Raw genomic sequence first — 14,618 nt, forward strand, 5'->3', positions numbered from 1 at the left:
TGCTTTCTCCATTACCCGATCTCATGAGCCTTCCCCATGTGCCGACGATGAAGGTTATAGGAGTGAAGATGGAGATGATGCTAGATAAAAAACTCATTGAATGGTGTGTATTGCTAAACAAAGTATTGAACTTGTCAATATTTAGTTGAGACTAGTTTTGAATGATGATTATATTGTTATTTTGTTATTGAACATTTTAGTAGTTGTTGTTGTGGTTGTTATTAGTTATTGTGGTTGTTATTAGTTGTTGTTGTTGTTTGATAATGGTTATTAGTGTTAGTTAATAGTTTTTGTTAGTTAATTATTGTTGTTGTTGTTGTTGTTGTTGTTGTTAGTATATTCATTGTTGTTGATTAATTATGGTTGAATGGCAGCAATGTAATGCTGCCATTATAGGATGGATATTGGTTGTAATTGGCAGGTGGTGTAGTTCAAAAATAGGCATTTTTTGCCCAGTTTTTACCCAGATTTCCGACCGAATTCGGTCGGAAATTTCAAATGCATTCTCCAGTTTATTGAAATTTCCAACTGAATTCGGTCGGAAATTATGAATATATATATATATATATATATATATATATATATATATATATATATATATATATTAAATAAATTAACAATTTATTACAATTTACAACTAATTATTTAATTAAATATAATTATTATTTTTTTAAATTTTCGACTTAATTCGGTCGAAAAATGAAAATAATAATAAAAAAAATTAATAGTTTCCGACCGATTTCGGTCAGAAATTAAAGTTTGACAGTCAGTCAACGCTTTGATGTTTCCGACCGATTTTGGTCGGTACACGTTTGCGACCATTATTTTCCCGACCAATTAAAATCGGTCGGAATTCGGTCGGAAATAGCCGATGGAATTACACTGTTTTTTAGTAGTGTCAGTCAATATTTTAGTCGTTCAATATTTAACATACCTTTTCCAAATATAATTAGGAAAAATTATATTGAGATACAATTACTTTTCCAAATAGAAATAGAAAAGAAACAAAAAACTATAAATATTTAGGTACATTAAACAACCCTCCTCCCTCAACAACTTACCACTTCCACCGCTCTTGACATCGTAATGTCAAAGATGAAAGTTCAAAAGAGGCTAGCCATTAAAGGTGAAACATCCATTGATGTTCCAACTGATACCATCTTTTCCATACTTACTAGGCTTCCGGTTAAATCTTTGTTACGTTTTAAATCTGTTTCTAAACCATGGAATGCTATAATATCTGACGATGAATTCACAAAAATTCACCATCATCAAACCAAAGCGTTAGGCCGCAAAAAGCTATTGGTACAAAGACCTACTGGTTATTTCAACTTTAGAGACCTGGAAAATCCTCAATTAATTTTGATGGAAAAACAACTATTTCCTCTAAAAAGATTACAACAATGTGCTGAAATCATGTGCTCATGTGATGGTTTGGTACTTGTTAAGGACCATAAGTCCTATGAGTATGTTTTATGTTGTTTGCTCTTTGAATAAGGGTTGTTGGATAAAGAAAACAAGTTTCCCTTGTCCACTCGTACCATCTATTAGTTATTGCTATCGGGGGATTAACATAGAAAGTTGTGTATTTTGGTCTCTGAGTTGGGGATTAATCAGCGATTATGTAGATATTAGAACTTCTATAATTATATAACGTGAAATCAGATGAAGTAAAAAAGCTTCCAAAGCCAGAATTCGTGGGTGTGAAAGATATTTTTGTTTTGACTAGTTTAAAGGTTGTCTTAGTTTATATGGCGGCCGGCACACACAACAATGAAGGATTGGACATATGGATTATGGAACGAGATGGTTGGAAATTGTTAATGAAAATTTACAACTTGCCCACAATTTGCATATCGTTTGTATGTAATATGAAGCTTTTGTGGTGCAGTGAAAATGGTGAAATTTTCTTCCATGGGCAGTCGATGAATCAACTTGTCATCTATTATCCTAAACAGAAACAATTTGTTACTGTTTCATTACCTGATATGTCCAGAGATTCCAAGTCTCCCCTGCCGTCAATATGTTTGGACAGTTTTTATTTTCCAAAGGTCGAGAGGCGGATTTAAAGGGGCATAATCGGTTTAAAACCTTCGTAAGATCATTGGTTCAGTTCTCGCTGGCCACAATCTCTTTTATTTTGAACCTCTTTAGTTAATCCTGCCTCCGCCGTTACAATCTCAAGGGAGGTGTGAGCAAGAGAATTTATCAAATTAGCCTGCCAGTATTGTTAATTTCTTATACGTGGGTGACTTTTTATTCATCATTGATATTGTTGGGTTCAATTAATTTAAAGTCACTCCTAACAATATGGTATACATGTGCGTTTTATATCAAGTACGCACGATTTTTTTGTTCTTTCAAAATATGACTTACCTATTGAGTTATATATAATGGATTAACTTACATCAATGTTGTAAAAAAATTATTAAATTTGCCATTGTATATAACTTAAATTTATTTATCATTATGGCAGAAGTAGATGCTAATGGTTTTAATACAATAAAAATTAAGCTCTTTCGGGTTAGTGAAACTCTAGCTAGATGATTTTGATCTATAATACTAGTCATTAATGTTCAACTATATATAAGTTGTACCTGATATTGCAATTATGGCTAGATCATTTTACTGTCTTCTAATTAGGGGTGTACACGGATCGGTTTGGTTAGGGTTTTATCAAAACCAAACCAAACCGATTATATCGGTTTGGATTGGTTCGGTTTTGTTGGATTTTTCGGGTTTTTCGAACTTTTTTTTATTACATAAATATTATTTTAATCTTTCTTTATTAAAGTTATAGATAAAGTTTTGATAAGTGAATATATGTTTATTAAAAATTAAAAATAATTAACAAATATATGATCTCTTAAAGTGTTCTTATGAGAGGTTTTTTTTTAATAACACATAATAGTTTATTTTCTTAGTCGTCTACCAATAATTTTTGGTTGATGTACGCTTTCAAGGTTAACCGAATTTATTAATTAAACATAAAAGTCACTATGATAACTAAATAATGATAGGTTCCATGTAATAGATTATCGAATTACCACTTCAAATTCAAAAAAGATATAAAAAATCTTGACATATGAATGCACTTTATAGTTCTATTCAATATTATATCCCATGAGGGGATCTCAAATATTTCTAGACATCTTTTAAATAAAATTCTTTATAAAGTCTTAAAAGTATATATATATGTAACAACCTAACTAGTTGTTTTAAAAGTTATAGCCCCGTTCCCCCATTTACTGCTCATTCTGTACTTTTTAACTGTTATGTGACTTGCCGGGGTAGTCGGTTCGGGTCCGGAGAGATTTCAGAATGAATTGAGATACTTAGTCTCAAGGTTGAAAAGGTTAACTAGATATTGACTTATATAAAATCGACCACGGAATAGAATTTTGATGATTCCAATAGTTTCGTATGGTGATTTTGGACTTAGGAGCATGTCCGAAAAATTATTTGGAGGTCCGTAGTTAAATTAGGCTTGAAATGGCTAAAATAGAAATTTGAGTTTGGAAATTTGACCGGGAGTTGACTTTTTGATATCGGGGTCAAAATCCAATTCTGGAAATTTGAATAGGCCTGTTATGTCATTTATGACTTGTGTGCAAAATTTGAGGTCAATCGGACTTGATTTGATAGGTTTCAGCATTGAATGTAAAAGTTGGAATTTTTAAGTTTCATTAAGCTTGAATTGGAGTATGATTCGTGGTTTTAGCTTTGTTTGATGTGATTTGAGGTTTCAAATAAGTTCGTATGATATTTTAAGACTTGTTGGTGTATTTGGTTGAGGTCCCGGGAGCCTAGGGTAAGTTTCGAAAGGTTAACGGATCAATTTTTGACTTGGAGAACAGTTGAAGAATTTCTGGTGTCCAGCTCTGGTTTCCTTCTTCATGTTCGCGAGAGAGGTCTCGCATTCGCGAAGGGAAACTGGGGCAGGCGAAGATTTGTTTTTCACGTTCGCGAAGCAATGGACGCGTTCGCGAAGGGTGAGGACCAATGTGCACCGCGAACGCGAGAGAGGAGACGCGTTCGCGAAGAAGAGTGAGGGCCGGGGTGGATTTCATGCGTTAGCCTACGCGTTCACGAGTAAGGCGTCGCGTTCGCGAAGGACTGGGATCGCGAGAGGACCCTTGCGTTCGTGAAGAGAAAATCTTGGGCAGCACATTTTTGTGCTTCACGAACGCAAGGCGAGGGTCGCGTTCGCGAAGAAGAAATTCCTAGGCAGAAACTTTAAGTTCTGAAATTCGTCCCATTTTTTATTTTTTGACAAATTGGACCTCGGGAAGAGGCGATTTTCGGGAGATTTTTAAGAAAAACAACGGGATAGGTGTTCTTAACTCAATATTGGTCAAATTACCCGAATCCATGATTATTTTTAACATTTAATTGGTGATTTAAGTTGGAAGATTTAGAAAACCATCTTGGTTTAATTTGAAGATTTGCAGATCGAGTTGATGTCGGATTTTAGTAAAACTTGTATGGTTGGACTCGTGGTTGAATGGCCGTTCATATTTTGTACCTTTTGTCGGGTTCCAAGACGTGGATCTATGATGACCCGATAGGTCATCTTATGTTTTAGAACCTGATTCTGCGATTTGAAGCCTTAAAAATCTCATTTTTATCCTCCTCGATTTGCGTGCGTAGTCCTGGCGTCTTCTCAGAAAGCTTTTATGTTATAAACTGAGAAAAAGAAGAATGTTTGCTTAAAAACTTCATTTGAGTTGACTTCGGTCAATACTTTTAGCAAACGGACCCGAATTCGTATTTTGACGGTCCCGGTGGGTCCGTATCGTGATTTGAGACTTGGGCATATGTCCGAAATTGAATTCAGAAGTCCCTAGCCCGAGATATCGGACTTTGTCGAAATTTAAAAGTTAAAGGTTTAATGAATTTAAAATATTAGACCAAAGTTTGACTTTTTGGATAACAGGTCCGTATTTTGGTTCCGAAACCCGGTATAGGTTTGATCACGCTCAACTATGCCTTATAAAAAGGACTAAGCGGTCGTTGCAAATATATTCCGATTAACAAGTCCGGAGTCGAATCCCACAGGGAATTAACCTATTAAGCACAACTACTAGACTCGCACAAATTCATGCAATCAATATTCAGAAATATTTAAATAACAATTTGGATGTTTACTAACTAAATATCACGTAATGAAAAAGCAGTAATTAATAACTAACTACGAACAGGTTGTAGACAAGAATTGGAATGGTCTAAGGTTCTGATTTCCCTCATTGTCGGAATCCTTTCCACTACGTTTCCTATAAATTTGCCTAAGTTTTCTCTACCGATCATGAGCTCTCCGAGTATCGTAATTCTCTCTTGAGTAACTACCAGAATTTACTAGACATATTCTTCCGAATTACGCTAGCTGGCACTAAGTCACGGCTCACTCGGATCGCACCAAGGTTTCGTTATTCCTAATCCCACCTTTAAACCCTCCGTATTGATCCCTCATATACGTTAGTAATGATGTTGTTCAACAACTACCTAAATATGCACTCTCTTCCGAGTAATACACACTAAATAGGACAGTTGATTGAGAGCTCTTCAACAAACCACAATATAAATGTAGTTGAACAAATAGAGAAAAACTACGGCAAATCTATATTAACGTACCAGGAAAATCATCCTCCAATAGGTTCCATCAAAACCCTAGATTAGAAGTTTAGCTACTCATGCTCATAGTAACAATATCCCAAGTATTTTGCATAAATAAATTACAAAGTAAAGATGAAGGAATGTAGAAATCGATTATTTTTTTCCCCAACAGGTGTTCCACGAGCCATTCTTGCCCCCGATCGCAAAACTCCTTCAAAAGTGGTGTTTAATGTCTATTTATATGTGTAGGAAAAGACCTAAGTGACATAGCCCAAGTCCTAGTCAAACAAGGATACGAAATAAGCCTTCAAAATCCAGATTAGGCTCGCCTCAGACCGTGCCTCGTGAGGTAAAACGCGAGATGAACCTCGCCCCAGACCATGCGACGCCTACCTCCATGCGAGCTCAACCTCGCCTTATCCCTCGCGTCGCCTTCTCCCACGCGAGCTCAAAGGCTCGCCTTGCCAGCTCTAATGCGAGGTCAATAGCTCGCTTCGCCAGCTTCCTCATTTTTCCGCTGCTCACTTCTTTCTTTCTTCTTTTCAACTGTTTTCGAGCACGCTTTAGACTTTAAATATTCCTTTTGCTCTACTCTCATCTCCAATATACCTACACATAAAATAGACCCCATTACGCGCAAATAAAGTGTAGTTTAACATTAAAGCACATAAAATGTAAGGTAAATAATGTACTAAAATATGAAATTATAGCCACCCATCAATATCCCACACTTAAACATTGCTCGTCCTCGAGAAATCAAACTACACTTATAGGCACGACATTTTTAAGCAATTTCCTTAACTCGTCACACCAAGAATCTTTAAAATATACTAAGCACAAAGGTGTTACATCCTCACCTCACGATTTGACTCACAAATACCATGCATTTTTCTTAATTCACTTACTTACTCTAACATGGAGGTCAACGACATTACCCCTCTATTATGAATCATGTGCCCTCACACAAAAAAAGAGATTAGTTCCACACACAATAAATTTTAAGACCGTAGGAACTCAAGATAGGAAGAATTCACTCGCTCTCAGAAATAACATTCATATGCCACAAATGATGCACCATAGACTTGCCCGTAGTGTAATACTCTACTAATCGAGCTCATTCAATCTAGGATCAAGTAGGACTTTATTTGGTTGTAATGTAGGCTGCGGGTCGGATATAATGTATTTAGATATGAGTAACTACACCTCCCTTAAGCACTTTAATACATATACTTTAACACTCAAGCCCATGCGTATGTCAAACCAAAACTCCACCTTTACTTCAATGTATGTTACCCCATACTTCTTTAAGCACAATTACAACACTAGCCACAACCATCAAGAATTATTTTTCATACAATACAACTATATGTATATTTTTCTTTTTCTTTCAATCCAAGTGGATTTTATTGATATATATTTTTTTTCTTTTCAAAATGGTGCACCTTTCTCCTTATTACATTTGTTCAACTCAAAAGCCAAACCACCACCCCACACTAAAACTTTTACATAATTCATCACAATTCAAGTGCTCATGAGAGGTGACACGGTTCAAATATATGTTCAATTCAAATAACGAGTAAGACTTGTACTGTGGTTACCAAAGAAACAAGATTACATGCTCAAAGGGGTTAACTACGTTATATGACATTTAGGCGGGTAAACTATATATATCTGGCTCAACAAAGAAACAAAATCAATACAGAAATCAATATCCCTGTCAGGTGGCATCCCCAGCAGGTCTGCAGGAAACACCTCTGGAAACTCACGTACAACTAGTACTAAATCCATGGAAGGAACCTCCGCACTAGAATCGCGGACATAAGCCAAATAAGCTAGACACCTATTCTCGACCATACGCCGAGCCTTCATATAAGAGATAACCCAGCTGGTAGAACGGCCAGGAGTCCCCCTCCACTCTAATCGAGGAAACCCCGGCAAGGCTAAGGTCATTGTCTTGGCATGATAATCCAATATAGCGTGATAAGGTGACAGCCAATCCATACCCAAGATAATATCAAAATCGACCATATCAAGAAGTAGAAGATCTAAACTAGTCTCAAGACTCCCAATGGTGACCACACACGAACGATAAACACGATCTACAACAATAGCATCTCCCACAGGTGTGGACACAAACACAAGAGCACTCAAAGAATCACGAGACACCTCCAAATATGAAGCAAAATAGGATGACACGTAGGAATAAGTAGAACCCGAATCAAATAAAACTGAAGCATCTCTACTGCAAACTGAAATAGTACATATGATAATAGCGCCCGATGACTCAGCCTCAGGCCTGGCTGGAAAAGCATAACACCGAGGCTGGGCCCCATCACCCTGAACTACGTCCCTGGGATGGCCTCTAGCTGGCTGGCCTCAACCTCTAACGGCCTGACCTCCACCTCTAACAGTCTGGACTCTACCTCTGGCTGCCTGACCCCTGCCTCTGGCTGCCTGAGCAGGTGGTGCAGCAACTAGTGCTGACCAGAGGCAAGAATAGCACTTAGAACACCCGTTGGGGGAAAGAATCGTCGATTTCTACATTCCTTCATCTTTACTTTGTAATTTATTTATGCAAAATACTTGGGATATTATTACTATGAGTATGAGTAGCTAAACTTCTAATCTAGGGTTATGATAGAACCTATTGGAGGATGATTTTCCTGTTACGTTAATATAGATTTGTCATAGTTTTTCTCTATTTGTTCAACTACGTTTATATTGTGATTGGTTGAAGAGCTCTCAATCGACTGTGCCTATTTAATGTGTAGTACTCAGAAGAGAGTGCATATTTAGGTAGTTGTTGAACAACATCACTCCTAACATATATGAGGGATCAATACGGAGGGTTTAAATGTGGGATTAGGAATAACGAAACCTTGGACCGAGTGAGCCGTAACTTAGTGCCAGCTAGCATAATTCGGAAGAGTATGTCTAGTAAATTATGGTAGTTACTCAGAAGAGAATTATGACACTCAGAGAGCTCATGATCGGTAGAGAAAACTTAGGCAAATTTATAGGAAACATAGTGGAAAGGATTCCCACAATAGGGGAAATCAGAACCTTAGACCATTCCAATTCTTGTCTACAACCTGTTCATAGTTAGTTATTAATTACTGCATTTTCATTACGTGATATTTAATTAGTAAACATCCAAATTGTTATTTAAATATTTCCGAATATTGATTGCGTGAATTTGTGTGAGTCTAGTAGTTGTGCTTAATAGGTTAATTCCCTGTGGGATTCGACTCAGGACTTGTTAATCGGAATATATTTGCAATGACCGCTTAGTCATTTTTATAAGGCATAGTTGGGCGTGATCAAATTTTGGCGTCGTTGCCGGGGAATTAACGGTGTTATTAATTGCAACTAAAAGAAGTGCTAGAATTCTTAGTGTAGTCAATATTCTTCATTTTAAACTAAATACATTAAAATTCTAACGTTTGTAGTCTTGGGTGTTACAGGTGCATGCCTAGAAACTCCTCAAGAACTGGTGAATTGTTCGAAGCATTATCAGATCCTGAGAAAGTTTTCAAGGCACTGAATCATGAAAACAAGAAGGGCAAACAGCAATAGAACTCAACAGAACAAATCGAACCAGACATGGATGATGGAATAGAAAATCCAAACAACAAAATCAATACGAATGACCCGAACAATCAGGGTGTGGTGCCTCTTGTGCCAGAAGCAGCATTGTATGATTGAGCACAACCCACCGCCAAAAATATGGCAACCGCAATTGCAGTCCCTCAGATACAAGCAGAATCATTTCAAATCACAAACAACATGCCACATTTGTTGCAGAACAAGGGAATATTCTCAGGGTCTTACATTGAAGATCCTCGGCAGCATCTGAAAAATTTCATGTCGATATGTGTCACGCAAAGGCGACCTAATGTGACACCGGAATCAATAAAGTTGTTATTGTTTCCATTCTCGGTGACGGGAGAGGCTCAGACTTGGCTTAATTCACTCTCCATAAACTCCATCACTACTTGGGAGGAATTAGTCAAGCAATTTTTGAACAACTTCTACCCACCCAATAAGACTACCAAACAAATTGATGAGATATTGAGCTTCAGGCAGAGACCAATAGAAACACTACAAGAAACGTGGGAGAAGTTCAAGGGTATGCTGGTTAAGTGTCCACATCATGGCATTCCATATCAGAAGTTGGGGCAGAGGTTCTACATGGGATTGGCAGACAGCTTAAAGGCCATTGTTGGTGCTTCAACAGGTGGAGCATTTTTGAGCAAATCATTCAGAGAATGCAAGATCCTACTTGATAAAATGGGTCAAAACTCAGGATGGATGATGTCACATCCCAATTTCCCCTCTGTTTGAGTATCGTGATGGCACAGAGTCTTAGGGACTAGGTAAGCCTAACATTAATTGAACAACAACCTTATTCAAATAAATCTAACAATTTAAATAGAAATCTCTTAAAATTTACAATTCCCAAAATCGGTGTACAACTCATAAGCTCTATAGAGTGTTTGCTAGAAAACTTCTAAATACAATTGTCCAGAAATAAGAATAAACAGTGCAAAACGAAAACTTGAAGGTAACTCCGAAGCCTACGAACGCAGCAGCAGGTTTACCTTGAGTCTCCACAGCAATGACCCACACAGCTACTAACGAACAAACACCTCAATCTGCACAAAAATATGCAGAAGTGTAGAATGAGCACACCACAGCGGTGCCCAATAAGTATCAAGACTAACCTCGGTGGAGTAGTGACGAGGAACAGTCAAGACACCCACAGGTCTAAAAAACTGAACAAGTATATGTATAGGAACAACAGAAAAATGATATCTACATAAGACTATGCAATATGGCTCACAATACAGTAATTGCAATAAGAAAGGAAACAACAAGTATCAACGGAATACCATAAAAATGACATAGAAAGTGAATGGAACACAACCTAAATCCAGAATCACAAATACAGCAAGGACAAGTAATAACTCAGCAACTACAACCGCTTTTACATCAGTTTTTAGTCATCAAACTCCACGAGGTACCGAATATCGAACAAATCACAACTCACAGGTCTTAATACCTGAACCCTAACACTTGGCATCATGTGCCCACATAACACCTCATAAATGTACTGACGACTCACGTGCCAATCACATAGAAGGCAAGTAAACAAGGGTGAGCATCTATGCTCAACAATATCAAGAACACCTTTTATCCGATAAGAGGGCTTAACTACGTGTATGCTTGTGCAAGTGTTCTAATATAGTCCATACTAGCAAATGAGCATAAGGAAAAAAAAGAACAGACAGCACGTAGAAACTTTTCACACAGCTTTCACAAGATAAAGCTCACACAGGTAAGTGTACCACTACATAAATATCAATAACAAGAATGCCCCCAGGCCATCACAAATCAATCCCTGACACAGCCTACCTTATCTCGCCACGTGTGCAATAATAAAGTAAGTGCCCGCCTTGTCTCGCCACACGTGCATAACAATGTTCCCACCTTGTCTCGCCACATGCGCAATATATATATATATATATATATATTTCCCGTCTTATCACTCCGCATGTGAAAAATATCAATAATAACAATAGCACGGCAGAAAACTTGGGCAACCCTATAACAACAACCGCACGACAGAAACCTCGTGCATCACAATAACAACAACCGCACGGTAGAAACCTCGTGCATCACCACAACAACTACAATAGAAACAATGACAATAATACAAAGTACGGCAAGTAATTAAATTCAAGAACTTTAAATCACAAAGAAACGGTAGAACCAACTCACAAGGAATAACCACAGTAAAGAATGCAAGTCGTAAAGAGAACAGCTCAACAAGGAAAAACTAATATGTAGCAACGATCCTATAATATACATTTCAATAACAGGGAACCTAACACGAGTCAAATAATTCCAAATAAAACAAGTTGACTAAGATATAGAATATCTAAACTTCATTTAAGGTTGAGAAATTACGAAGGATATTCAACAATTCAATTAAGGATAAGCAGAGGAAAGATAATCATAACCTCAAATAAGACTGAACAATTATAGGATGAGATAATAATAATTCCAAATAAAGTTAAGCAGTTATGAAAAGATAGCATGACAATAGAAGAGATAAAATCTTCAATTAAGTCAAATAAGAGTCAAATAGGCAATAAGAGTAAATCCTGAAGCAATTAATTCTAGTTAAAGCATGTAGAGGTGAAACCAGTAAATAGGAACTTAATCATATCAAGAACAACTTCATACTCAGTGAATAGAAGGATCTAAGAACCCTAAAAGGCCAACTTTCCACAAATAAGTCCGAGCACGCACTCGTCACCTCGCGTACATGGACTACAATCAACATAGAAGACTCAAATCCTAAGGGAAAATCCCCCACACAAGGTTAGGCAAGATACTTACCTCGAACCAAGCTCAATCAGTCCGTAAGAATGCCCTTTCCTCGATTATCTAACTCCGAATGGCCCAAATCTAGCCAAACACAAATGCATATCATGAATACAACCATAATAGACTCCTCTAATTAATGAAATCAATACTTAAACAAAAATTCTAAAATCCGTCCTAAAAAGTCGACCCGGGCCTACATCTCGGAATCGGGTAAAAATCACAAAATACGAACACACATTCACTCACGAGTTCACTCGTACCAAAAGTATCCAAATCCGATGTCTAAATCCCAATCAAAACTCAGAAATTTGGTTAGGGAACCTTTCCCCCATTTTTCCAACTTTTAATTCCAAATCCGAAATTAAATGGAGGAAACAACTATAGATTAATGGAATACAACCAAAAACGAGTTATGAATTGTTACCCCAAAGCTCTCTCTGAAGATTCCTCAAACAAATGCCAATTCCCGAGCTCCCAAGTCCAAAAATGAATAAATGAATCAAACCCTTGATTTGGAAAAACTTATATTCTGCCGAGGCCTGAAATCATCGCGATCGCGGAAGAGGAGATGCGGTCGCGAAGAGGATATTCCATTAACGGTTACCTAGCTTAAGGCATTACGCGATCGCGTAAGGAACAGTGCGATCGCGAAGAGGGAAAGAAATAATGGCCCAGGAACTAGGCTACGCGAACACGTGAAGAGGCACACAAACGCGAAGGAGGGAAAAGCATACCTTCATGATCGCAAATGGAATCACGCGAACGCGAAGAACAATAATTCATTCTCCACAAATTGCACTACGCGAACGCAAGGGAACAGATGCGAACGCGGAGAAGGAGAATACAGACCTTCGCGATAGCGAATGTGATCATGCGAACGCGAAGAACAACGAATTCCTCCTCCAAAATTACTCTTCGCGAACGCGAAGGAAGGGACGCAAATGCGATTAAGGAAACCAGATGACAGAAAACAGCACCCGAGGCCCCCGGGACCCCATCAAAACACGCAAACAAGTTCCATAACCTAACACGGACTCGCTCGAGGTCTCAAATCACATCGAATAATGCCAAAAATACAAATCGCACCACGAATCGAACTTATGAACTTCCAAAACTTCTAACTTCAAAAACTCGTGTCGAAACCTATCAAACCAACCCAGAATAACGTCAAATTTTTCAAGCAAGTCCAAAATAACATAACAGAGCTGTTACAACTCTCAAAATCGCATTCCAACCTCGATATCAAAAACATCCACTTCCGGTCCAAATCTCCACAAATTCGACTTTTTCCATTTCAAGCCTAAATTAGCTATAGACCTCAGATTCACAGTCCGGACACGCTCCTAAGTCCAAAATCACCCAACGGAGCTAACGGAACTGATGGAACTCCATTCCAGAGTTGTCTTCACACAGTTCCGACTACAGTCAAAATCCTAAGACTTAAGCTTCCGTTTTAGGGACTAAGTGTCCCAAATCAATCTGAATCATCCGGTAACTAAATTTAACCACGCACGCAAGTCAATACACATAATACGAAGCTACTCAGGGCCTTATGCCGACGAATGAGACTTAAATTCTCAAAATGTCCGACCGGGTCGTTACAGATGACAAGAGACTCTACGATCACTCATGTCGTTCACTCAGTGGCTTTGGACCCAAACAACTCCAGAGCCAAAAATATGGTCACTCTGATGACGCAAATGAGTATCCTCACCAAAAAGATCGATGAATCAGGCCAGAAGCAGAAGGTACACATAGTTGACGTGACTAATGGGGGCTTATGTACACCATGCATTAACCAATCATATGTATGCTCTTGGAGTGTGGAAAGTGACAACCAACACTATCAGAAAGATATGAACTATGTGGCAAACTATGGAGGACAGAGGCAAGGTGGTTAGAATTGGGGGAAACAGAATCAGCAATATAGACTCGCACAGCAGTAGTATAATAATAGCAACAATCCTGGAGTTATGCGACCACAGGGTCAAGTTGTGTCGTACCAAAGGCAACAGGGATACAACCAGCAAAATTAGCAACTAGCTTATCAACAGCCTCAACAACAGCAAATAGTGAGACAAGATGATGGGTTGTATGAAATTAAAGGAATGCTGCAACAATTGATTGGGTCCAATGAAAAGATGCAAGAGAGAGTGGACGCACATGAATCAGCAATAAAAGGCATTGATATTCAATTAGAACAGATATCAATGGCTCTAAATAATCGCCCCCAAGGGACGTTACATGCAGACACACAATTCAATCCAAAAGAGCAGGGCCCGAACAGCTTATGGCAGTGAGTCTAAGAAATGGTAGAGACCTAGATCTAGAGCAAGAAATTGCTCGCGAAAGCCAACCAACTGAAACACTTGTGCCAGTACCCATTGAGGTAGATGATTCAACAAGGTTAACTGAGGTGCCGATACAACATGCACAAGATAGCACAAGCAAAGAAAAAAAAGATGACGAAGGAGACTGGGGTAGCACAAGAAACGACAGTAGAAGTAGTGCCTGAGTAGGATAAAACTCAAATCACATGAAGGAAGCGACCTCCAGCACCATTCCCATAGAGATTGGCCAAATATCAGAAGGATGAGCAGTATAAGAAATTC

The 14,618-nt window shown here is 38.1% G+C and overlaps 1 protein-coding gene and 1 non-coding gene across 2 annotated transcripts; one reads left to right on the top strand and one right to left on the bottom strand.

The window, feature by feature from the left end:
- The first annotated feature begins 1,086 nt into the window (after window positions 1-1,086).
- Window positions 1,087-9,957, top strand: LOC138898406 (putative F-box protein At2g02030). The gene is made up of 2 exons (XM_070184471.1): window positions 1,087-1,437; window positions 9,784-9,957. Exons 1-2 carry the CDS (start codon window positions 1,087-1,089, stop codon window positions 9,955-9,957), a joined length of 525 nt encoding a protein of 174 aa, XP_070040572.1.
- LOC117273381 (small nucleolar RNA R71) lies at window positions 9,667-9,773 on the bottom strand. Its single transcript, XR_004503389.1, has one exon. It is a non-coding gene; the product is annotated as a small nucleolar RNA R71 (small nucleolar RNA).
- Window positions 9,958-14,618: the final 4,661 nt, after the last annotated feature.

Source organism: Nicotiana tomentosiformis, chromosome 9 (assembly GCF_000390325.3).
Source record: "Nicotiana tomentosiformis chromosome 9, ASM39032v3, whole genome shotgun sequence".
NCBI classification, from domain to species: domain Eukaryota; kingdom Viridiplantae; phylum Streptophyta; class Magnoliopsida; order Solanales; family Solanaceae; genus Nicotiana; species Nicotiana tomentosiformis.

Coding starts and splice junctions, on each gene's coding strand:
- LOC138898406 (XM_070184471.1), top strand. CDS start 1,087: ATGTCAAAGATGAAAGTTCAAAAGAGGCTAGCCATTAAAGGTGAAACA. Junction 1,438..9,783: donor TGTGCTCATGTGATGGTTTG/GTACTTGTTAAG, acceptor ATTCCATATCAG/AAGTTGGGGCAGAGGTTCTA.